At 47.8% G+C, this 26,200-nt stretch overlaps 1 protein-coding gene across 2 annotated transcripts in view; it reads left to right on the top strand.

Annotated features, from left to right (window-relative positions):
• LOC119391003 (ARF GTPase-activating protein GIT2) overlaps positions 1-25,921 on the top strand; it is a 369,377-nt gene extending 343,456 nt beyond the window's left edge. Inside the window, exons 13-14 of one of the 2 annotated variants that reach the window (XM_049415016.1) lie at positions 10,913-11,042; positions 25,650-25,921. In XM_049415016.1, the coding sequence (XP_049270973.1) occupies positions 10,913-11,042; positions 25,650-25,906 (387 nt within the window). In that variant the 3' untranslated portion in view covers positions 25,907-25,921. The remainder of the gene's footprint in view (positions 1-10,912; positions 11,043-25,649) is intronic. The other variant, XM_037658710.2, reaches the window with a different exon arrangement.
• Positions 25,922-26,200: the final 279 nt, after the last annotated feature.

Here is a 26,200-nt window from a genome sequence, read left to right as displayed (position 1 = left end):
ATCTCGCCCAGTGCTGTAATCAGCTGTTTGTTGGACTGTGGGCTTCTCCTCCATGCCTGCGGGAGAGCCTTTCTTTCCCCATTGGTGAAGTTATCCCTAAAAAAGCACATGTGCGGTGTCCAAGCTTCTTCCCCAACCATTGTGCTGTTTCCTTCGTGTAGTGCCCATTCTTGTCGCCCCCACTAGTTGATGACGATGGCGATGCCACTCAGGTTTCGGTTTCACTCCAGTGGTGCCAGCGCTGCTTTACCACACTTGTGTAGCGGCAGCCATAGGTCGGCAAACTCACTCATGAGTTGACTCACTCAGACTCAGATCGAGCCGTGAGTCTGAGTCTGGGTGAGTAATATTTTGGTGAGCTTGAGTCTGAGTGAGTCCGGTTGAGAAAAATGTTAGTGAGTCTGAGTCCCAGTGAGTCCTGTTGAGGAGATCTTTGGTGAGTCTGTGTCCGAGCGCAAAATATATTTCTTGAGTGAGTCTGAGTGAGCTCCACACCTTTTTGCCGACCTATCGTTCTATCTACACCACTTCAGCATTACTATTAGCCTTATGTCTGCTCACGTTTCTACTCCCATCGACTCACACATACTTCCAAGCCCTAGAGTTCATACGCCAGCTCAATATTTATTGATCAGAGGCGTGAATTACAAAGAGATGGGGGTGGGGGCGGAGGAGGTGCCAGGACCTGCCCCCGGAAACTGTTTCACAGGAAGTTCTTGATAAAAATATTTTATGTGAGTCATCTCTTTCAATAAAAATATTCTTACTGAATTGTAACCACTGATAACCCATATTATTTGAAGGTACGAGACCAAAAGGCGCCAAGTAGAGCACCAATTATGCGAGATATTGGTGTGAAAGAGCATTGACACCATGGTCGAGAAAGCCTGTAGGCTAACGGACTCATGAGTCGACTCACTCAGACTCATTCAGACTCAGAGTCTGTGTGAGTCCGTGTGAGTAATAATTTGGTGAGTTTGAGTCCGAGTGAGTCCGGATGAGAAAAATTTCAATGAGTCTAAGTCCGAGTGACTCCGGCTGTGGAAAACTTTTGTGCGTCTGAGTCCGAGTGAGCTCTAACGGCAAAATATGTTTCATGAGTGAGTCTGAGTGAGCTCCACATTTTTTGCCGACCTGTGGCGGCAGCCGTCAGCATTTGTCCGAATTAAGCAGTGCAGAGCCGAATTCTGACGAGTTAACGAAGGTTTGGTTCCATAGATAACCATGCACTTTGGCCGGGACCAATAGAGCCATCCGAATCACCCGAATTCCCGAATTAACGGGTGTCAAATTAACGAGCTTTTACTACTCCAAGAGGAAGACTTTAGAGACGTGAGGAAGTACAGTCCAATCAGCCTATTTTCTCCATTATAAACAAGAGTCACGGAGGTAATTTTCAATAACAGGACTACACTTGACCTAATCAACCTAGAGAGCAGCCTGGGGAGCTATTCTCAATACGTCCATCCAATGGACTGATCATTTCAGCCGCCACTGATTGGCTGGAGCTTGGTGAGCAGTGCGCCCTGTTTCCGGTTCTTGATCCGCAACGTCATTTTGACTTCACGCAGCTTTCTCAACTCTCGACACAGAGGGATGAAATGCGTTTCAATGCAACGAGTGCACACTCCAAAGATCCATTTTTGGTTGTCCGAATCTCGGAGGCCATGCAGTAACCCTCCTTCTGTGATAGCATTAGCTCTCGAATTATGTTTAATGCGACCGCCCATTACACACCGGAATGACGATCTCATCAGGATCGTCAGCAACATCGGCCATGGACACAACCCAACCGAGTTTGGACTTTCAGAAGACTACGATCGGCAGAACCAAGTAAGAGTGCTCCATTCAGGCTACAACTCAACTGTAAGGCCAAAGTGCCCTAACTGTAGTTTGGGCTCCAGGCGTTGACGATATTGAGTACGTAGCGAGGACTGAGGACGTAGCAAGGACTGAGGATTCAGTGCAGTTTCTAACAACTAAAAATCGCTAGGCCAGCGCAGAACATGCAGCACAGTCACAGCGAAAGCTGGAAGAGTGGCCTTTCCAGAGCCCGTTGTAGACTCTCTTGGGGCAACTAATGCAAGTACACATGCAAGGTACCCACTACGCCATAAACCACCGTAACATTTATGAAGTAGGGAAGCACCCACTGTGCCACTTTTCGTCATTCTTTGGATAAGTGGGGCACCTACTACACATCTGTAAGTTATGTGCACTTTGTTTGTGCTGTGACTGATGACGATGAAGAATTATAGCTGAGCCTTTAATAATGGGCTGGAATCATGCAACGACTCACTCGTTGTGCGATTCGCATTCCGTGGCACCTGGTCGTTATTTTACTCTTATACGATGCTAAATTACATATGTTAACACGATTCCTTGACCGACATGACACCTGTACAGTGTAGCCCATTTATAACAAACCCACTTACAGTGAAATAGCGGTTATAACGAAGTGATCTTGATTTCCCGTCCCAATTTCCGTATTTTCAATGCCTTTTAAGTCCACTTTTAACGAAGTAAAAAAATGCAACTCAGCGGATATAGCGAAGGATATAGCGAAGGTCTGCTGCCAAGGAAAGTCCCTGTAAGCGGAAGCCCCGTTCACGTCATCGGCAATGCGACGGTCCCGGAGTCGGTGCAGCAAGTGTTAAGCTGTGGGCCGAAGTTCGCCGTCGAGCCCAAGAAGAAGCCTCCGGAGCTCCTTGCAATGGTGAAGAAACTGTCGAGACGTGCGCCCGAAGCCGAGCAAGAAAGATGTGCAGCCGAAGGTGTTGATGTGCTAATCCGTTGTGATTCTTCCGAAAGGAACTTTCCGGTGCGTAAGACTGTCTCCTACCTGAAAGAACATGCGCTTTCACTGCTACCTGCGGACAAGGAAGGCGGTTTTGCCGTGATGCCTAAGTCCGTGTACCATTCGAAGGCGTCCGAAGCGTTCGCTTCAACATTTAAGCAGGTCAGTGAAGTTAGCCTGAGTAAGATAAGAACAAAAGCCTCACAATTATGTAGAAAACTAAATCTCGCAAAGCTGTCAACTGCCATTGAGTCAAACAAGACGCTAAGTCTTGATGTGTTTTTTGCAGCGAAGACCCATAAACCGGAGTGTCCCCTTCGTGTAATTGTGTCAGAAAACAGAGCATGGCAGAAATGTTTGTCCTTGTACCTGCAGCAGAACTTAGACCAATTGATGGTTGATGATCCCTTCAAAGTAAAGAATTCTGAGCAGGTTGTGTGCTTTCTAGCAGAAAATGAGACTAGACAACTGAATGCTTTTTCAATTGACATCAAAGACCTGTACTACGCGATACCACAAGATGCTCTTCTTACTAGCGTAGCGGAATGCATTGACAGCTACGGGGCGGTTTCATTCCAAAATGCTTCCGGTATAGCAGTAGGCTCGTTCCTGGAGCTGCTAAGAACCTACCTTGATTCTACTTATGTAGAATGGAAAGGGGACATCTGTTTACAAAAAGATGGGGTGTGCATAGGTTCATGCATAGCTCCGATACTAAGTGACATCTTTTTAGCGAAATTAGACAGACTGTTGCAGCAGCGCCTGACACCCACTCATGTGTTACGTGTTTTTAGATTCGTGGACGACTTTTTAATTGTTCTAGATTGTGACGAGGAAGACTTGCAAAAGCAATCTTCTGATATACTTGCACTTTTTCGTCAGTGCTTGGCACCTTTAGTTTTGACTCACGAGCTTCCGGTTGATAGTTTTTTACGTTTCCTCGATTTAGGGCTTCATTTTTCACCTCGTCACGTCTGCTGGGCTTTCCAGCCAAGAGCTAAAAAACCGGTTTTGTTGTTTCATTCTTCGCATTCTAAGCTAGTCAAGCGTAGCATCGTTTATTCATCCTTTGACAATGCCCTAAAGAAATCATGCATTCACCGGCTGCGAAGTAGTTTCGACGACCAGGTTCGTCGTCTAACAGACGCGGGGTACCCGCGAGCAATTCTGTCTAGCGTTGCAGAAAAGATGCTAAAAGTGAAGAACCAAGGCGCTAACGCCAACCTTGCAGCAGCACAATTGTGCGGTACAAAGAATGTCTCCGCTATTCCTTACGTACATTCCGTTTCGCACAACTTGAAGAAAGTGGCGGAAAGGGCGGGAGTAAAGGTGGTGTTTACCGCACCCGACAAGCTGGCAAAAATGTGTCGGGCGGTTAACGCAGAAAGTAAGACACCGGTGTGCACTAAGAAGCATCGCGACAGGTTTGTACAGTGCACCGATAATGTGGTTTACACAATCCCTTTGTCTTGCGGTGCGTCATACATAGGCCAAACAGGAAGATGCCTAAATGATAGATTAAAAGAGCACAAGTACAACACAACGAAAGTGGTATCGGGGCATCTAGGTATCCATTGCAGAGACTGCGGTTGCGCACCTCGATTTGAAAGCACTGGCGTCATGTACAAGTCAGCTGACAGGTTAACAAGGGAGGTTGTTGAAGCCCTAGAGATTAAAAAGCTCGGGGAATCTTGTGTCAGCATGCCTTCTGTTTTGCTTTCAGAGAAGGATATCAGATTTCTTTCAGGAACCGTTTTGCACGCACAGTAGGAGTGACCACGTGATACAGTGTCATAGCTTTTGTAACCTTCTTTCTTCTGTTTATTCATGTGAAGGCAGTATTTATTCTGTGCAGACACCGAATAAACTTTCAGTTGTTAGTGCGCCTTGTGTTACGTGTCCTTCTCCTCGTCTGGTCTGTTGTTTTCGCCGGCGCTGTTCTACTACGATGCATTAAGATGCTTGAACAACTATTTGCTTACATTTTGTTGCCATGATTCCCGTTTGCTAACAGTACACCTGAATGGCATGTGGACTTTATGTGTTTTCACACTCAAAAATAGAGACAGCGTGGCTCGCTTTGAGGCACTGGTGGCCTTAGAAAGTTTATAAAACTCCAGGTTCTTGCACAGCAAAATCGCCTTGGCTTTTACCTTGTGCAGCTGAGTCTCGGCTAGGGCAAAGTTCTTGTCTAGAGTTTGCGCTGCTTTTTTCACGGAAGGCTTCAGCTAACAGGACAGCAAAGCCACCCTCCTTGTCAGACTGCAAGAGTTGAAGGTTATTTCTCCTGAAATATGTGAACACTTGCTTGGTCATACCTTGGGAAGAAGATGCACACACTACATTCTTTAGCAACAAATCCACACCGTCCAAAAGGCATATTTCACGGTCTTCACCCTCTGCACAATTGGCTACACGCCAATTAAAGGTCAGCAACTCATGGGCCCGAAGAGCAGGTGGCACAGAAAACATCAGACCTTTCTTGAGTGTCCTGGAAATGCCTTCAGGAGCCCAAAATACAGGCCTCCCAAAGAGAAAGCACAGGGGCTGGTTTATTCCATTCCGTGCACTCGTTGTGACGCTTCGTACATGGGAGAAACAAAGAACTTCTCTCAGAGGCTGCGACAACACAAAAACGATGTCCGCAATTTTGTCTGACAGAGGAGTGCACTCGCTGAGCACAGCTGAGCACAGCGAGGTGAACGACCACTGCACCGCATTTGACAACTCCCACGTCATCGACTTCAAGGCCAACCACCATAAGCGGCATTTGGTGGAATTGTGGCACGTCCAGGCGAGACCCGGTGACATCAGCCTGTCTATAGGTGCACTGCCAGGCGTCTGCTTCAACGATCTTCGGCACATCACGAACCGCCATGGTGGTCTAGTGGTTATGGTGCTCGTTTGCTGACCTCAAGGTCGTGGGATCGAATCCCGGCCACGGCGTCCGCATTTTCGATGGAGGCGAAAATACTTGAGGCCCGTGTACTTAGATTTAAATGCACATTAAAGAGCCCCAAGTGGTCGAAATTTCTGAAGCCCTGCACTACGGCATCTCTCATAATCATATCTGGGTTTTGGGACGGTAAACCCCAGCAATTATTATAATCACTTCAGCACATCACGAAGAACAGGTTTGACCCCACGGCCTCAAGAGGTTTTCGTGGAGATGACGGAGCTTCTTCGCCAGCGTGGCACTTGACTCGGTCTGCAGCGTACTGAGCAAAAGACGCTAGTAGGTGGTTGGCCGTGGACTTGGGTGCAGACAGGTGATGGCTACATGGTCTGAACCGGGATTCCATGATCAGCATGCATGTCTCCAGGCCATTGCTGGAGAAGCAACTGCCCGACACGTCACGTCAGCCAAGCCCGCTCTTCGTCTGCCACCGCTGCCACTCCTCTGTGCTCGTGCTCTTTCGAACTTCTCCCAGATTCTTTTTTTGTCTCTTCCGTCTCGTGTTTTCGTCGCATGCTTCATTTCTCCCAACAGGCGTCTTTTTTCCTATTCTTGATGCACTTTTACTCGTAACACTTCCTCATCAAACTGTGCATCGCACACACATTTCTCAGTCAGTCACTAGCAACATTCAAGTTGTTGCTAACACTCCAGTTAAGCTTCGTCTGTGCGCTGATTGTGTCTTGTATTTTAATGTCTCTAGTCACCGATTATCCATGATAGCTTATGACGCACTCTGACACAGGGATGAAAAAGAGACACACGAAGGCAGCGCTTATCTTCGTGTGTCTCTTCTTCGTCCATGTGTGACAGTGCGCTGTAAGCTATAATTCTTCACCAACTAGCCCAGTCCAGAACCTTGCTACAGTCTAGTTACCGATCAGGTTTTACTAAATTATGTGTTTTCTTCTTTTTACGACTGCAGCAAAACACAGCAAATGGAGATTAGCTTTAAGAAGACGGTGACAGTGACATTTACTAATAAAACACAGCCCTTGCACTTTAAGTATGGTGATGTGAATTGCACAGTGGAAAGTGCTAGGAATTTAAGTACCTTACGTTGTACTCTCTTCCAACATAGTGGCACAAACATATTGACCTTGATATGCACAAAATCCTTAAAGAAAGTAGATCACTTAAGAACAACTTTAAGTGGCACGACTGAAGAATGCAAGCCAACAACCTTTAAATCGCTGGTCAGGTCTCTTCTTGAATATACATCAGCTGTGTGGTCACCTCACTTTGTATATGTTGTATGACATACTGGCGCTAGTAAAAAACATACACACATGAGAGACACGAACAGGACGACAAATTGGCGGCTTTACTTCCAACTGATTTATTTCAGGCATGAAACTTTTTCAAAGCTCTTTCAAAAGTGTCTCCAGCATGAAAAATGCTATAAAACACTCATTATAATTGTGAATTCAAAAAAGAAAGAAACAACAATATGACAAAAAATATGAATCCCAAGAAAGAGAACACTGTCCACAACAAGCAGGCTGTCCACTAGCTTCATCAGAAAGACTTGTTAAACCATCGCAGGAGACATTATTCTAGTAAGATGCAATACAGTCTGGGAGACAGTTCAAAACCACAAGTTGATTTTATATTCATGCACAGATGAAATGAGCCGGTGAGATGTGCAGCATGCCGAAGTTTGCTGTATGACATACTGCCGCTAGTAAAAAACACATGCACAGAAGAGAGACGAACAGGACGACAAAAGGGCGGCACTTCCAACTGATTTATTTCGGGCATGGAACATAGGGATATATACATGTGACACACATGCGCAGAATAGCCAACACTGCCTAACCTACCCACCTCTCAAACAATCTAATCTCAGAAGACCGCAGCTGTATGGACGTGTCACTTATACATTCATACCTAACTTACTGATATAAAACGCTTCTAGTAACTCACGGGCTGTCTGATATTTGCTTTTACCTAGGATCGTCACTTCATGAAATCGTGGTTCGCATTTGCAGACCTTGCAGTGCGCGAGAAGATGCGCCAGTTCATTTTCTTTCCTTAGATTTCTGTCATGTTCCCTGGCTCGTACGTTCATGCAGCGGCCAGTCTGCCCAACATAATACCTGCCGCACGTCATGGGGATCTGGTATCAACACCTGTCTCACATTTAGTGTAAGCCGAGGAGTGTTTCACACCGCAGCGTGCGGATTCCTCCGCAGTGGTGCGAGGGCAGAGCTGAGACAGCTTCACAGGGGCAGAAAAAACAAGTGGGATATCATTCCTGCCTGCCACCTTTCGAGGTTGTGGGTCACCTAATGAAGATAAGGAACCACTGCAGGTCTTACGGTGCTAGTAGCCGTGCTAGCTTCCGCCGGTTTCTTGCTGCCTTTAATATTCTGCATGAGGGTTTCCACCACTGACGTAAGCAACGAACCAGGGAAGCCTGCCAAAGTAAGGCACTTAACTTGTTTGTCAAAAGCTGCCTGCATCATGTGAATGCACGATTTCCTTAGCGCGGAATCCAGGCACAGCAAAGCGACACCCTGCTTAATCAGCTTAGAAGTAGCTGAATCGTACGGAACGAGCCCTTTATTCGCACGTGGCGAATACTGCCGGCACACATGACTATCATGGAAAGTTAAACATAAGTCTAAAAACTTCAGCGAGTCCCGAAGGGGTAGGCTATTCTGCGCACGTCCTGTTAGTGTCTCTCTTGTGTGTATGTTTTTTACTAGCGGTAGTATGTCATACAGCAAGCAATACCAACTAGGCCAGCTTTCCACTCAGTCAGCTTCCACTCAGTCAGCTTTCCAATCAGTCAGCTTTCCACTAGACAGATAAACTCGAGTCTGTCTAGTGGAAAGCTGACTGATTTTTAACTGTTACGACCGCAACTTTTCCCCTTCAGAGTGTTACCATTTCTTATCGCTGAATTTCTTGGAACATTGATGAGCGTGTGATCGGCTTATCATGCGGCATAATACTGTGCATAAATGCGTTCGTATGGCTGCCCCTGTTTCTTTCACTGGTCATTCTGCACGTATAACCCACCAATCCGATCCTTTTAACATTGCGTCATTCCGATATTCTCTTGGTTGGAGTAAATTTTTCTTTTTTCTGTACATAGTTGTCACTTTTTTCTGTACATAGTTGTCACTTGAAATAATGTTGATAGTTCTTTGCGACAACTTACCCTTTCCACTTTGCAAAGCAAGTGTCTCATTCTGTGTTTCGATGTTTCTTTCTTGGTTTTTGTAACGACTCCTGCAATGTCTCACACCTGCAGGGTGCGCACAGGTCCTTGAAACCCTTGAATACCCTTGAAAATCGAAAGTCTGTTTTCAAGGCCCTTAAAAACCTTGAATTTCAGACCAGTCCTTGAAAAACCTTGAATTTGTTTAATGCTAAATTTGAATTGGTATTTGTACTGTTTGAACTGTTTGAACTAAATTTGAATTGGTATTTGTACTAAATTTGAACTGTTTTCATTGCTGAACTTTTGTCTTTTGTTTGGAGTTCTGAAATGCGGCCAAGAAACCATACCAATTTTTATACCTATTTAGCCGACTCTCGTTAGGTAGCTGGCAACATTAGACTTGGTGCGAGTCTCGGAGGCAGCGTTCACTGTAGATGTCGTGTCAGTGACCTAAAACGTCACCACCGGTACTAGCGGAAGTAGTATCGGCTGCGAGCACAGTGGCCCCATCGCTATCGCATGTCCATTGTCTTGTCTCTGCCCAACTAGTGCAACGCGGCGTCCGAGTTTGTGCGCGGGCTTTAACCTTTTCGTGTTCTTGTGCTATCAGCACTTTTTTCGAATGAGCCTGCCTTCGTGTTAGTGCAAGGGGTGCAAGTGATGTGTGGATATGTGAAACAATGCCCAGAAAAAGCAAATTTCAGACTGCGTGGCTCCACCATGACGACTACAAGCACTGGATTGCACCTGACACGACGAATCCACATCGGGCTAAGTGCGAGCTTTGCGGCAAAACTTTTGATGTGACTGCCATGGGTGAATCCGCTTTAAAAAGTCACATGAAATGTGCCAAGGATATTGGCGCAATCAAGATGAGGCGAGGGAGTGCGTTGAAAAGCTACCTGACGCCTGTTGTGACAGAGCAGTCCACTACAGCATTTCCGTTGCAGTCGCCAAGCTTAAATGATGCTTCTAAAACACACGAGCTTTTCACTGACAAATTTACATTGCGATATTTGGTAAACATGTCTTTATTTATTTTTTATTGCGTGCAATACAAGCAGATTTGTATTGTGGCATGTGCTTTTCTTTGTACAATAAATGTCAGACCTTTTGAGCGCACTGTTTCAAGATCTTCGACATGGGCAAAAAAAATTACCTCTCGAAGAGGGCCTTGAAAATCCTCCTATAGGGCCTTGAAAGTTCTTGAATATCCTTGAATTTTCTCCTTTGAAACCTGTACAAACCCTGACCTGAGACAGCAGTATTTGTGAATAAATACAATAAATAAATATCCTTCCTGTGTAAGGTGTGTTCCCACCTCTTAAACTTGGTTGGGTCTTTTGGCAGTGAAAAAAAGTGGTGCCTAATTACATGACGAATTGCCGGCGGGGAATGAAAACATGTCGGCATATTGCATGCTCAACGCAAGCCTGGCTTCACATCCCCGTAGGCCGACTCGAGCTCCAAACGCTCATACCAGCAAATGCGTGATGGAACAAAAGCAATACCGCAATAAAACTACCAGACAAGATGCAGCGAAAGAGGCACACGACTGGAAGCGCTGCTGGTAGCACAAGGCGACTGCAGCACTTTTAGTAGTCCTCACGATGGTCATGCAGCCAGTACTTTTAGCAGAGCTGTGAAACTGAGTTGGTTTGAGCACCATGACAAGACCGAAGCTATGCAGGCTTGCTCGTATGTGTTTACAGTAGATACCGTAGTTTAGTGATTGCAGAGGTTGTGTTGAATACAGTTGCAGAAAAGTTGCAGGTATTCTGTAGAGCGCCAGAATGCATGGACCTCGTAAAAGGAGCATTTGATTTGGTGGAATCACCAACTGTTGTGTGGGGAAATTGGGGGGGGGGGGGGATTATGGGGTGTGATAGTAGTAGCCTTGGCAAGTACTGAACTTGAAATACTTGTATCCCAGTATTTATTTGTTGGCATTGATGTGAGGTACTGCCACTTGCCTCATTGTGTGCAGCTCTCTGCCAACATATCAGGAGGTGCTGGCTCAGACAGAGCACATCACGCGCTGCATCCACAAGTTACTGGCATGTGCACAAGATGGAAACCGAGATGCATTTCTACCTTGCACACAGAACATTTTGCAGGTAAGCCAGCAAGTTTTATCCCAAGGGAAAGCAAGAACGTGAAAGGGCAGTGGTGTGTGTATCGGTGCTGCCATGTTTTCCCACCGCATGAATGGGACGTGCAGTACCTTCCTCTGTTTGGCCACATCCAGTGCACTGCATGCACCCTCTCGTTAAATCAAACAGGGCGTTGTTAGCGGAAAGGTCACCAAGGCTCTACAAGTGTTTTTATTTTTTTTTTCATGAAAAAGGCGATATGTCGTCTTCAGTGACAGCACACAGTAGGCATTAGCTTCCAAGGAAATATCATTCTCTTGAACACTCCAAATCACAGAGGGCAATTGCCACAATCAGACAAAACCTCAACATCTCATTGGCTTCAACAATTTCATGTTTCAGCCTGTTGCGGTCCTTGTTAACAATCATTAGTCTTAAGGAACATGTCAAAAATAGCTGGTGCTAACATTCTGCAGCGAGTGATTATTCTCACAGATGTCCAATCCTCGATGCTTCAGGGTCTTTTAAAATGTCCTGCCATTTGGGCTGACCCTAATTTGGTGCAATGTAATATTTGTTGAAAGACATGACGCAAGATTAAAAACCAGAAGAAAAAAGTCACAGTTTTGCCACAACGGCGAAGCAGTGAATGCGTAGCAACAAATTGCACTGTAACGCAAAGAACGGAAAGTAGCTCGAAATTTCCAGCGCGTCGCTCAAGCACAAGGTATTCATTCTAAAAAGACAGGGCGTGCATACACGGACACAAGAAAGAAGTCAGGACACCACAAACGCCGACTAACAACTGAATAGATGCACAGCAGTGGAAAAGAAAGAAGGCACGAAAACTTATCTGCGCATGCCCGTGCAATAGGCGAACCTATCAATCCGGCACGTATGGGGGCCTACGCGAAAGATAACTGTTAAGGCATTTGATTTCATCTTTATGCAAGTTAATCGACGGTTGGCTCACGCATGCGCTACCACTATTCTCGATATGCCATGCCTCAATCATCAGACGCGTTTCTTCATTCCTATGTCGGTACAAAACTGCACATTCATTGAATTTTGGTGTGCACTTAGAATCTCGACAATGTAACTATAGATTAGAAAGTGAGCCTCCGGTTAGGGATCTCTTATATTCAATAATCTCTGATTAATGCAGCGGCCCGTCTGTCCTATATATATATGTAGAAGCAGCCGCAGCTGAAAGGAACCTTATACACCACACTTGTACGGCAATCAGTTAATTTGTTTGTGTGTTTTACGAAACAAATATCGGTTCGCTTCTTGTCTTTTACTCGCTCATTCTTCCTCTGCACAGCGGCACGTATCTTGCCTAGCTTATTGGCAGCCATGAAAACAACATTAACGCTGTATCTACTTCCTACTTTCTTTAGCCTGTGAGATACGCAATGAATGTACGGTATACCTACCACACAATTCTTCCTATCACTTTCTGCAACCATGCTCGGACTTAACATAATGGATTTCTTTAAACGCTCAGCGACAGTGGCCACTGCATCACGGGGATAACCTACATCGAAAAGACGCGTAAGCTGTGCGTTAAAGCTATCACTCATTTTGTGCTCACACGACTTGGTGAGGGCCCTTAAGCAAGACATGGGAATCTCCCGCTAAAGGCGACCGTGAGGCAATGTGAAGCAGCGTTTCGGTATGTCGAGCCCGCGTTTCATCCGTAGCAGTTTCCCGCTGACATTGCCATTTGCACTGGGCTTCCCTAGCCCGGAGCTCGGGGTCCGCTTGCAGACGTTTGCGTTGCACTTCTGGTTGATACCGTAGTAGATTACTCTGTCATCAGTGGACCGTTCACCACGAAGTTGGAAAAATTAACACCATCTCCCGCTAAAGGGGACCATGAGGCGATGCGAAGCCGCGTTTCGGCATATCGAGCCCGCGTTTCATCCGTAGCAGTTTCTCGCTGACGTTGCCATTTGCGCTGGGCTTCCCTAGCCCGAAGCTCGGGGTCCGCTTGCCAACGCTTACGTGGCGGCTTCGGCACGTCGAGCCTTGCGCTTCTCCACCTGCTGCTCCGTGATCTCGGCAGGCGTTAAGGTACTGCAACTGGCGCCGACGTTGACGTTGGAACTCATGACGCTGGCGCAGTGACTGAGCGTGTGTGTGACCTAACGCGAGCCTTTTATCTAAACGAGGAGGGGGAGTGGAGAGGGTTTGCGCATGCGCAGTAAGGGTGGTCATGCCGCACACCACCACCACCACCAGATTGAACTCCGCCATAAGGTGCTTTGCATCTAAAGAAGTCGAGACGCCTGGGAAGGCCCTGAAATCAAGACAGCTGGAGGTCACCTAGTAACGCCGGCGGGAATCTGCACAGCGTGAGTCACCATTAACAACCGGTTTTATCCCGCGAGCTTCGTAGTCCTGCAGCATTGCTCAAGGGATGTCATTCTTGGTATGGGCTTCTTAGGCCTTCATGGTGCAGCTATCAACCTGAAATCCAAGTCGATAACACTATCGACAGAAGAAGCACTACCACTGCACATTCCGCCCGAAAAACGCGCCTTGAATGTTCTGGAAGACTAGGTCAGCATTTCCCCTCACTCCAGCGTCATCATTTCCGTAGGCACTCAAAAATCAGCAGACCTGGAAGTCGTCATTGAAGGTGACCAGCACCTGTTGATCTACCGCAAGATTTGCATCACAAGAGGAATAGCCGAGCTGCCTGGTGGGAAAGCAACAGTGATGCTCACCAATTTCAGCAATGAGTACAAGCACGTGAACAAAAACACGACGGTCGCTTACATCGAAGAAATTGTGGAAGCCACTAATGCTTTCGTCCTCATCGAATTTACTGAACCTACTTCGACGAACCAAGCTTCTCAACCAGCTTTCGACGTCAATCCGAGACTTCTGAATGATAAGCAAGATCAGCTCCAGAGCTTGCTTCTACTCTACAAGGACTGCTTTTCGTCATCGTCAAGAATTCGGCAGACCCCAGTCACAAAACATCGCATCATAACAGAGGAAAGTGCCAGACCACTCCGTCAGAGCCCATACAGAGTTTCGACACAACACGAGGCTGTGAAGAAACAAGTCAACGAAATGCTACGCGATGACATCATCCAGCTATCCAAGAGTGTGGGCGTCGCCTGTGGTGTTAGTGAACCTTACGCTTCTGTGTCGATTGTCGCTAGCTGAACAAAATCCCGAAGAAGGACGTGTACCCTCTCCCACGGATAGATGACACCCTGGTCGACTCCACGACACGAGGTACTTTTCTTCGATGGACCTCAAGACCGGCTATTGGCAAATCGAAGTCGACAAGAGAGACCGAGAAAAGACTGCCTTTATAACACCAGACGGCCTCTTCGATTTCAAGGTCATGCCCATTGTTTTTTTGCTCGGCACTGTAGAGGTCGCTACTATTGTGCTAATGAGTGGCGCGCCCTCCTAGATGTACGGAGCAGAATAAAGTGAGTTGTTATTTGGATTCATTGTCGACTGGTTGTCTTACTGCGGGCTCCTCAGGCGCTCATGCCATGCTTATGCCACAGTTTCCTGTGAACCAATAACACTACATGGTGTCAGAAGTGGGATCGAGCACCGACGTCGCGCTTACCCATCGTCTGTATCATGTCTGCCGAGCAGTCCAGCCCGAAGTGGATGGGCGTCAACCTTCAGACGCCGGAGCCGTTCGACTTCGGCAACGCTGGGACCTGGCCAACGTGGAAAAGTTGCTTCGACGACTACGCAGCCATCTTGGTCTCAAGAATGCACCGGAGGAAACACAGGTGCGCTCTCTCTTATATTGCATGGGCCCCGAAGCGTGTCCGCTCCTTGATACATTTTCGCTTGATGCGGCGTCCCTCGCTTCCTACAAGACCGTGGTAGACCGTTTTACAGACGCGTGCAGCAGCCAGGCGAGAGCGTCGACGGATACTATGCCGAGTTATGCAGGATGGTGAAACGCTGCACCTACCCTTCAGTGCAAGTTGAAGAAAGGCTAGTACGCGACAGATTCGTCGTCGGTTTGCGCGACTCGTGTCTTTCAGACCAGCTCTGCCGAAAGGCTAAGCTCACTCTCAAAGAGGCTTGGACGCAAGCACGCCAGGCGGAAGACGCGGAAAAAGAAAAGCGGCAGTCGCAAGCTGAAGCAAGTTATAATAGCCCGAACGCTTGCAAATGGACGCTATGAAGATGCAGAAGTCTGCTTGACATCACCGGAACGTGAAGCCTTCTTTCGAGCATCATAATGCAGAGACGCCCACCTGCGGATTCTGTGGCCGCGCGTCTCATCCTCGAACGCAATGCCCGGCACGCAGCTCGCTCTGCAACTTTTGCAAAAAGAAGGGGCACTTCGCAGAAGTTTGTCGCTCGCCGAAATCGAAGCAAAAATTAACACAATCTTCCCAAAGGGAACCCTGGTGGGATGCGAAGCAGGAGCGTTGCGCACGGGTGGCGTCACGGGTTGAACGGCGCTAACGCGGTGGAGAGGGTGAAGCGAGAGAGAGGTGACACGTGCAGACATGTTTCAACGCGTACGTTAAGCGCGCGTCAGGTTTATTGCGCGTGAACCGACGATTCGGCGGTGTAGCGAGCGGCGATAGCGGCAGGTGTTGCGGGCGAACGGACGAGGCAGCAGCTGCGGGCGCTGCGGCGAGCGCGCGGCAGGCGAGGGCGAGAGTGACGTCAGCGCGCACTGCGAGGAGAGCGTGACGTCAACGTGCAGCTGCGGCGTGACCTACTTGGTACCGCTCCAACACCTGCGGCGATGGGAGCGCGTTGCGGCGCGTTCGTACGGACGCACGGAGGGACAGCGTTACACAGGCTAGTCAAAAAGCTGCTTCGCATCTAAAAGTCGGCTCCATTCACCTGAGCACCGTCGGGGCGGGGGCCAAGTCTTTATTAGTGGACGTCACCGCGGACGACTACACGATGCAATTTAAAGTTGACTCCGGCGTCGAAGTCTCTGCTATACTCGATGACTTCCCCAAGCTTCCAGCCAAGCTGGACAAGGTTGACACTGTACTTACCGGTCCTGGAGGTCAACCATTGCGGGTACTCGGTTCATATACAGCGCAACTTCGTTGGCGCGGGAAGACGTCCTTGCAGCGACTCTTCGTCAGTGAATCGCTCTCTGTCACTCTTCTGCGACTTCCAGCTATACAAGCCCTCGATGTTGTGAAATTCCTTGGCGGAGTGCAGGCCCCTGAGGCATCACTTCAAGCTGAATTATTCTGCGGACTTGGCACTCTCAACTTGGCACTCTCATCCGCTTGAAGCCTGGTGCTACACCATTCTCCCTCAGCGTGCCTCGTCGTATTCCCATTCCGCTACACGAAACCTTGAGGCGTGAGCTCAACAAGCTGGAAAGTGACGGAGTGATTCACCGCGTCGACAATCCAACACCGTGGTGTTCTGGACTGGTGGTGGTCCCTAAAGCATCAGGAGATTACCGTCTTTGTGTTGACTTAACCCGGCTCAATGAAGTCATACTTCGAGAATGCCACATCCTCCCAACGGTTGAGCAAGTCCTCGGGCTTATCGGAGGCGCAACGGTGTTCCCCAAGCTGGACGCCACAGCGAGTTTCCACGAAGTGAAACTGACTACGGACTCTCAAGAGCTCACGACCTTTATAACCCCTTTTGGCCGAAACTGCTTCTGCCACCTTCCATTTGGTATTACCTCAGCGCCCGAGTATTTTCAGAAGCAGATGGCCAGTATTCTTGAAGGACAGGAAGGGGTAGCAAATATGATCGACGATATACTTGTTTTCAAACGTACTCGAGAGGAACATGAGGTCCGACTGAACCAGGTTCTGTCCCGTCTTGCTGAGGCCGGGGTCACGCTGAACGAGAACAAATGCTTATTCGGTGTGTCGGAAGTGCCGTTCCTTGGAGTAATTGTGTCCACTCAAGGCATCAAGCCGGACCCAGCCAAGGTAGCAGCCATCAAGACCATGGAAGCTCCAAAAGACATTGCAGGCGTCAGACGTCTTCTTGGGATGATCAATCATCTAGCTAGGTTCTTGCCACACATCTCTGAAATAACCGCTCCAATCAGAGCCCTCCTCAACAAGTCTTCAAGTTGGACTTGGCAGCATGAACAAGAGGCCGCATTTGTCAGGGTGAAGGAGATACTGACATCCGATAGGTGTATGGCCAAGTACAATCCGTCGTATGCCACCACTGTCTCAGCTGATGCTAGTTCGTTTGGACTTGGGGCAGTCCTGCTGCAGACGCAGCCATCAGGCGAGCGCCGTCCTGTCGCTTATGCTTCCAGAGCAATGACTGAGCAGAGATATAGCCAAACTGAAAAGGAAGCATTAGCTATAACCTGGGCTCTCTGGAGGTTCGACGAATTTGTGCGTGGCATCCCACTGGATATTGAGACAGACCACCTACCCCTCGTCTCTCTTTTTGGTAAGATGGAGCTCGACATGTTGCCTCCAAGAATACAAAGGCTGCGGAATAAAGCAATGCCTTATCAATTTAAGGTACCTCATGTGCCTGGTAAGCTTTTGGCTACAGCGGATACTCTCTCTCGCATCAACAACCCAAATGAATCTTCCGCGGATGCTGTGCAGGTCCTTACCACAGAAACTGTGGCTCGCACAACCCTTGATGTGATGGTGCTCTATGTTGCAGAAGCAGTGGCTACCACGTTTGAAGTTTTTCCCCTAAATGTGCAGGAAGTTCGGCAAGCACAAACTTCGGATGGTGAATGCACTACATTAATCTCCGTCTGTCAGCGGGGGTGGCCTCGGAAAAACAAGCTGCCATTGCACATCTCCAAGTATTCCTCGGTGATTGATCAACTTTCTGTTTGTGACGGCGTACTGCTCAAAGGTATCTGTTTGGTGATCCCATCGTCACTTCGATCTACAGTCTTGGCACTACTACACGAGGGACATCAAGGCTGTAACAGAAGCAAAGCCTTGGCGCGAGATTCAGTATGTTGGCCTGGCATCTCCAAAACATTACCTCTGTGGTCGCCAACTGTGAGACATGCGCTCTCACACGAGTTAACTTTGCTGAGCCACTTGTACCGACACCTCTCCCGGATCGTCCGTGGCAACTTCTTGGCATGGACCTATTTCACTTCTGTGGGGAAACTTTCCTCCTGGTAGTTGATTACTACTCCAGGTACCCAGGAGTCATAACCTTGGGGAGCACAACTGCGTAAGTTGTCGTGGATGTGCTAAAGAACATATTCGCCCGCCATGGGATACCGGAGGAAATTCGGTCTGACAATAGCCTGCCATTCTCGTCACGAGACTTCGCAACGTTCGCTTCCTCGTATGGCTTTGTCCATACGACAAGCAGTCCCCACTACGCCCTGTCAAATGGGGAAGTGGAGAGAATGGTCAGGACGGTCAAAAACCTCTTCACCAAGGCAAAAGACCTTCACATCGCTCTCCTATGTTACAGGGATACCCCAGGCGTCAACGGTTTTAGCCCAGCTCAGCTCTTGATGGGTCGTCGGCTAAGGACCAAAGTCCCTAAGAAGGAAGAATTGCTACATCTAAACGTGCCACAGAGAGACGCAGTAGTGTTGAGGAACGCATCCTACCAAAGAAAGCAGGAAAGGAACTACAATCGGCGTCATCAGGCCAGGCATCAAATGCAGCTCCCTGTAGGACAACAAGCCTGGGTGCAGCCAGAAAACGTAAAGGGAACTGTGTTAAGCCTAGCACAGAGACCCAAGAGCTACATAATAAAAATAGGACAAGGCGGTATCTTGCAGCGTAACAGGTGTCACTTTGTCCCCTTTGTTCCAGCATCATTGCCACCACAAGCTTCATCAGAAGCAACCGAGCCACAGCCGCAAGTAGGTCACCCATCTCAAGGTCCTCCAAGTGCCACGGTAACGACGAGCGACTCGGGACGGGCTGGTGATCGAGTTGGTGGTGACGGTGGTGATAGTGATGGTGGTGTTGGTGGTCACGATGGTGATGTGTGCACGCGTAGTGGCCAACACGTGGTCCCACCCGACAGTCTGAACTTATGACTGCCGAACGTGCGGAAAGGGGGGAGATGTAGAGGTCGCTACTATCGTGCTAATGAGTGGCGTCCCCTCCTAGATGTACGGAGTAGAATAAAGTGAGTTGTTTGGGTTCAGCGTTGACCGGATGTCTTACTGCGGGCTCCTCAGGCGCTGATGCCATGCCTATGTCACAGTCTCCTGTGAACCGATAACAGTACAGGCACCTGCGACTTTCCTACGCGTTATGGATGCAGTACTGGCAGTCTTGAAGTGGCAGACTTGCCTCGTGTACTTGGACGACGTCAGTGTGTTTGCCTCAAAGTTCAACGAACACCTCCTGCGCCTTCACGCTGTACTTCAAGCAGTCAAGACCTCCGGCCTCACCTTGAAGCCAGAAAAGTGCCGCTTCGCGTACTAGGAGCTCTTGTGTTTGGGTCACGTGATCAGCTAGTCTGGAGTGCGCCCAGACCCACAGAAAACAGCTGCCATCACTGCCTTCCCGTCACCCACCAACAAGAAGGCCGTACGCCGATTTCTCATCTTGTGCATCTATTGCAGACGCTTTGTCAAGGAATTTTCACGGATCACCAAGCCACTAACGCCACTCAGGGACACCGACGTCGAACTCAGGTGGGAAACGGTGCTAGTAGAAGCATTTCAAGAACTGAAACGACGCCTGCAGATGCCTCCGATACGTGCGCATTTTGACGAATACGCCAATACGGTAATTCACACCGATGCAAGTGGCGTGGGACTCGGTGCCGTCCTTGTGCAGAGGACTAAGGGACTGGAAGGGGTTATCATATGTTAGCCAGTTGCTATCCAAGGCAGAAGCCAACTATTCCACAACAGAAAGGGAGTTCCTTGCCATCATCTGGGCTACGTCAAAGTTTCGCCGCTACCTCTTCGGCAGGGCCTTCAAAGTTGTGAACGACCACCGCGCCTTGTGTTGGTTAGCTAGCTAGAAGGACCCTTCAGATCGTCTTGCATGATGGAGTCTGAGACTTCAATAATTCGACATTACCGTCGTTTACAAGTCCGGACGAAAGCACTCTGACGCCGGCTGCTTGTCTCATGCCTCCATCGACCCGCCGTCGCAGGACGAACAGGATGATGACTGCTAGTTGGGAACCATAACTACTGACGACTTCGCTGAACGACAGCGAACCGACCCAGAACTTGGGAAAGCCTTGTGGAATACCTCGAGAGCAGGACCACCGTTGTTCCGAAAGAATTCAAGCGATGACTGGCGTCGTTTTTGTTGCGAAAACGGCGTTCTCATAAACAAGAACTTCTCGCCACTTCGAGCCAACTACCTTCTCATGGTGCCTTCAGCATTGCGACCAGAAGTCCTCCAGGCCCTACACAACGACCAGACGGTTCGACAGCTCAGTGTTTCCCGAACGTTCGCAAGAATACAGGAAAGGTACTGCTGGCCACGCCTTGCCGCCGACGTCGCTCGTCACATGTCGAGACCGTCAGCGACACAAGACACCGCAACAAGACCAGCGGGCTTTCTTCAGCCAATTGAACCATCTCGCTGACCATTCCAGTAAATCGAGATGGACCTACAGGGGCCGTTCCCATTGTCGACTTGCGGAAATAAATGGATCATCGTAGCTACCCTCACCTGCTGTGCCGAAGCAAGGGCCTTGCCCAAAGGCAGGTGCCACCAGAGGTTCTAATCACCGACAGAGTTAGGCCTTTACTGGTGACCTAACTCAGGCGATCTTGGGATACAGCCAGACGAGCCGCCGCTGGACCACCGCCTACCACCCACAGACTAATGGCCTCCCCGAGCGCTTCAACAAGAGCATCGCCGACATGCTGGCCATGTACGTCGACATCGACACAAGACCGCACGTGACCTTCGCAAAATAACTTGGCCATGCAAGAAATGATGCAGATGATGCCATACAAGTTAGTCTACGGAAGGAACCCGGCAACGACGCTCGATGCCATGCTACCCAACGTCACCGATGAAGAAAACCTCTACGTCACTGTCTACCTTCAGCGCGCCGAAGAAGCCAGACAACTTGCCCGTCTGCGCATCAAGAGCCAGCAAAAGACTGACAGCCATCATTACAACCTTCGACGATGCCAAGTTGAATATCAGCTTGGTGCTTGGTGACCGTGTTTGGGTGTGGACGCTCATACACCGACATGGACTCAGTGAAAAAACGCCAGGCCTGCGCTGAAACTGCAGCACAGTCACAGCGAAAGCTGGAAGAGTGGCGTTTCTAGGGCCTGTTGTAAGCTCTCTTGGGGCCACTAATACAAGTACACTAGCAAGGTACCCACTACACCATAAATCACAATTTTTGTGAAGTTGGGAAGCACCTACTAAGCCATTATTCGTCATTCTGTGGGGAAGCGAGGCACCAGCTACACGTCTGTAAGGCATTATGTGCGCTTTGGTGACGCGACGACTGATGACGATGAAGAATTATGGCTCAGCCCTTTGTAATGGGTTGGAAGCTTTAAACGGCCCACCAGTTATGTAATTTGCATTGGATGACGCCCGGTCGCTATTTCCCTCTCCCGTCATGCTGTATAACATACGTTGACGTGGGAGAGAGGGGGGGGGGGCGAAGAACTTTACTGAGACCCCAAGGAAATGGATCATGCGCTTATGGGCTTCCTTGGCAACCAATGCAAGTGCACTTGCGACATACCCACTACGCTATAAATCATTGTAATTTTTGAGAAGTAGGGAAGCAGGCACAGTACCATTTTTCGTCATTCTACGGAGAGCCGTGGTACCTGCTAAACGCATGTAAGGCATTATGCGCACTTTGTTGATGCTGTGCCTGATGACGATGAAGAATTATGGCGGAGCCCTGTGTAATGGGTTGGAAGCATTCAGCAACCTACTCGTTGCGCAATTCGCATTGTGTGACGCCTGGTTACAGAATTCGCGTTGTGCGACACTTGGTGCGTATTTTACTCTTCTACCCAGGCACATAGCCAAGGCCCCCCCCCTCCCCCGAAATTTTGGTGAAGTATGTGTTTTTACCAAAAATAAATAATAAAAATAGGTGTTTTTCTCAAAAAGTCAAGGTTTTCAGCAAGTGCCCCCACCCCCCCGAAAAACATACGGGCCTGCTTCTACCACGCTATATTGCATATGTTAATGTGGTTCCTTCCCGACATGAAGCCTGTACAGGGCCTTTTTGCAAAGCAGTTTCAAGCACCGGCATGGCTCAGAGGTTGAATACTGGACTCCCACGCAGAGGGCCCAGGTTCGAACCTCGTTCCATCCTGGAATTTTTTTTCTTATTTCGTTTTTTTTTTTCTTATTTCGAGCCATAGTGGTTACGGACACCGGCGGCGGCAGCGGCGGTGGCGGACAACTACGGCGCCAAAAACAGCCGTTGATATGATTTCATAACAGCTTTCGCTGTAAAACTTCTTTGACAATACTTCAGGCCATACAAGGTGCTTCGACGTGTTGGCACTCTGGACTACGAGGTCATCCGGGATGGCATTACAAAGTCTCAGTGGCACCGCACACGACCTGAAATCGTTCATGTCATATGCCTTAAACCATTTTCTATGCCTTAGCGAACCTGAGGACTACTTTTTGCTTTCTTTATGTATGCATATTTTTTCCCTTCCATGTTGTGTTTTAAGCATCAGGACAATGTTTTTTTCAGAAGGGGGCGATGCCACGCGCGCTCCTTTTTGTATTTCTATGTAACTGGTCCGTTACACGTATAACCACTGCCTTCCGCAAACCGCTCCCGAATGGGAACCTTCTAGATTATTTTGAAATTGTCTGATAGGCTTGAGCACCCAAACACGAACAGTTGAGTTTATTCTGGAACTAGCGCAGCCAACAGCGATAAGACTCGAATGTTCGATGCCGCATGTATAAATAACCGCATATCAGATTGCGTGACGGCCGACGACTGTTCACACTGCTATCAGTTTACAGTGTGAATCGTTTGCACGTTGTCTTTTCATTTTCCGGGCACAGGTTCGCCCAAATAAAAAGTTTAGTCTCGAACACGCCGATTGCTGCGTTGACCACGTGACAATATTGAAAATTAGCTTGCTTTTGGGCATATTTATTTTAAACCCCACCTTAACACTCTCCCTGTTGCAGTCTTCAATAATTTCTTGTAATTTGTCACCACTTAGCACAATGTCATCCTCATTCAAAAGAATGAGCACAGATTCAGAAGGCTGGTTGCCAGTCTTGAATTCTTGCTTTTTCGCCACAATATTGAAAATTACCTTTGTTTTCGGGCATATTTATTTTAAACACCCTGTTGCAGTCTTTTCGTTCCTGAGCAAAATGCTGTTGAGGGACTAAACTTAGTCATTTACTTAACAGAAAGTTCTCCTCTGTAGATAACGGTGAAGGGAAACGTCATTGTTAGACGTCCTACGCCAGGCGCCAGAAGGCGGAGATCATGGGTGCCGTTTCCAGGACGCTTTCTGCGTGAACCCAGTCCTCCTTCAATGCCTGTCTCGCGTCCTGTGTGCATCTAGGCAGACTTTTTCTGATAATTACTTTTGCCAGGAACACTACTACGACGAGTAGAAACACACAAATGTAGAAATTCGCACTTTAGAGCAACTCTTCGTTTTTCTGTCAATTTGATGTTTTGTGAACACTAGAGAATGTACTTAAGACCTAAAAACGTGACAGTGGCAGCCATAGCTACATGCTCACTCATTTAAGCGGTTGCGCGTGAACATCAACTTAGACACCTTGGTGGCTTTGTAACTCTGATCTCACAAAAATAATGCGACTTGTTTTTACAGATTAAGTTAGAGTACCCACTTGGCTTTAATTGTGGGGAGTTTAAAGATAGAAGATGGCCTTTTTTTCTAACAGCAAAGCTGTTGTAGCCCGCCATCGCTTGTGCAGTGTCAGCAGAAAAACATCATCATGAACCGGCACATGCTCTCTTCGTCCTCTTCTTCATGGTCGTCGTCTTCATTTTCTGCTTCACTCTCAAAACACAAGTGCTGATTTCTCCGGCGCAGGATGCAATAACTCTGATGGACAAGTACAGAGAGAGAGAAATAAAGATGGAGAACGAGGGAAATTCTAGGGGGAAAAAATTTCTTCTCGGGGCAAGATTTGAACCTGTGTACACATCATCCAAAGGCGAGTGGATAGCAGAGCACAGCATAGCCTTGTATAGTACAGTAAAGCAAGAGAGTGGGAAAGGGAAGTGAGGGAGAGGAGGACAGATGTGGAGGCGAGGGGAGAGTAAACCATACAATAGAAAGAAAGAGAAGGATGGAGAGAAAGATATAGAGAGCGAGAGAAATGAATTGAAAGAGGAAGCGAGAAATACGGAGATAAAGAGAAAGAAATGGAAAGAGAGAGGGAGGTGAGGGTGAGGCCATGAGCTCCGCCGTTACCTCAATCTTCGCATCACTAGTGCAGAGCTGCCGTCTTTTTTTTAATTGAATTTTAAAGTATTGCATTTGTAGAGACATGCCTTCACTTATGCATTTTTGGTTTGCATTTGACATCATTCTCAGCAATCATATTTAGCGCAATCATTAACCTAATATTTGGTAACACTGGAAAATCTTGGAAACTCAGTGTTATAGACGTGGAGCAAAAAAATCTGAAATACAGCATTATTGAGCAGTGTGCCATATTTGTGTTTTTCTGTCATAAAATATCAGCAACAAAACCGCAAGATAACATTTTGTAAACGCACGTTACTCATAGTATGCCAAAAAAAATTTTGAGACTCACAACTACAATAGTTCTTTTGTAGGATCTCGTCAAAATCCCATTTACGCACAAATTGCAAGTGTTTCTGCTAAGTGGAGATTTACATTTTTTTTTTTTTTACTGAAGCGCAACTAAGATTGGTTTCATAGCCCTAGGGACTCGGACAGCAAAATATTTTTTTTTTTTTCAGCGAAGTTAAAGGGAGTCCGTGGACATGCACCAACGTTCTTATCTGAACACACCCTGTGCATCTTCTATATTCCAGCAAACTGCGCAGCAGACGGGACACAAAGAAGGAACGAAATTTAAGGGACAGGCGAGCGCAGTCTTTGTGTCCTGTCTGCTGCGCAGTTTGCTAGAAGATGAAACCTTACCAACTTGCCCAGCTTTCAACGCTTGTTATGCATCTTGTATTAGGTAGTTCATTCGAAATATCCTCAAAATTCATCTCTTTGCGAAATTCAGATCAACCTTGATCGTATCATTCAGATTCTGCTTAAGAAATTTGTGAATGTATTGAAGTATCTCTAGATAGGAAGGTAAATGATTCTATCGCTTACAGTACTTTCAGTATAGCTGTATCTTTATCTCATACTTGTATCTCAATTGTCGCATCATGATATGCTCGCAAAGTGCCTTTGTTGCAGCAATCTGTGGCGATTGTGGCTGGTCTGTACTGCCTGTACATTAACAACTGATGCAAAAGAGTGAGCTTAGCACTTTTATGTTGTATATATTTCGTACATCTGCCTGTGCTGTAGCAAGCAAGGAGAGCTTTGTTCAATTGCTTGCGGGAAAATCTTTAAACATGGGATGAAATTTATGTACAGTGAAGTAACTTCCCTCAGGCAAAATTGTATTTGCAGTGCATTCATTCTTATTAGTTTGAGCATATGTTGAATTATTCTAGGGTGCCTTCGAATGTTGCCACAAAGGGAACTCTGTCTGTGTGCAGGCAGTGTTGGGCATGAGCACTCTCTTTGGTGGACAGCCTACAGGCACAGTAAGCAGTGCTCTAGCACGTCTGGTGGGCAGTGCACACCAGCTGCAGTGGTGGGCATCCAGTGGCCTCGAAGGGTGCCAGCTCATCCAGGGGGCCTACGAGGTGGCCAAGGGGGCCAAGGAGCTCGTCCAGGCGTATCCTGCTTCACCTGCATGTGCTCAATAAAGTTTTGTTTGAAGAGCAAACGCACGTTTTCTAACACTTGCTAAACCATGCAGAAGTTACAACTCTGTGAGTGGAAGAGTTTCAAGAACTCAACCATCCTGCTACTGTTGTCTCTTTTTTTAACATATTTGGACAAGAAGAGAAATTTCATCAGCATGGAACAAGACTGTGGCGATTCCTATCCGGATATGCGGTAAGGATTCATTCTCTGTAGCAAATTTCTGTCCCAGTGGACTACAAACAACCTTGGGGCATCCTTCGGACCACCTTGCTGGACATTACGTCCATCCTTCGGCTCTACGAGAAATTCCACGGGACGTTCGACGGGATATCCGCAA

Source organism: Rhipicephalus sanguineus, chromosome 4 (genome assembly GCF_013339695.2).
Source record: "Rhipicephalus sanguineus isolate Rsan-2018 chromosome 4, BIME_Rsan_1.4, whole genome shotgun sequence".
Lineage (NCBI taxonomy): Eukaryota > Metazoa > Arthropoda > Arachnida > Ixodida > Ixodidae > Rhipicephalus > Rhipicephalus sanguineus.
This window is presented reverse-complemented; position numbering and strand designations above follow the sequence as displayed.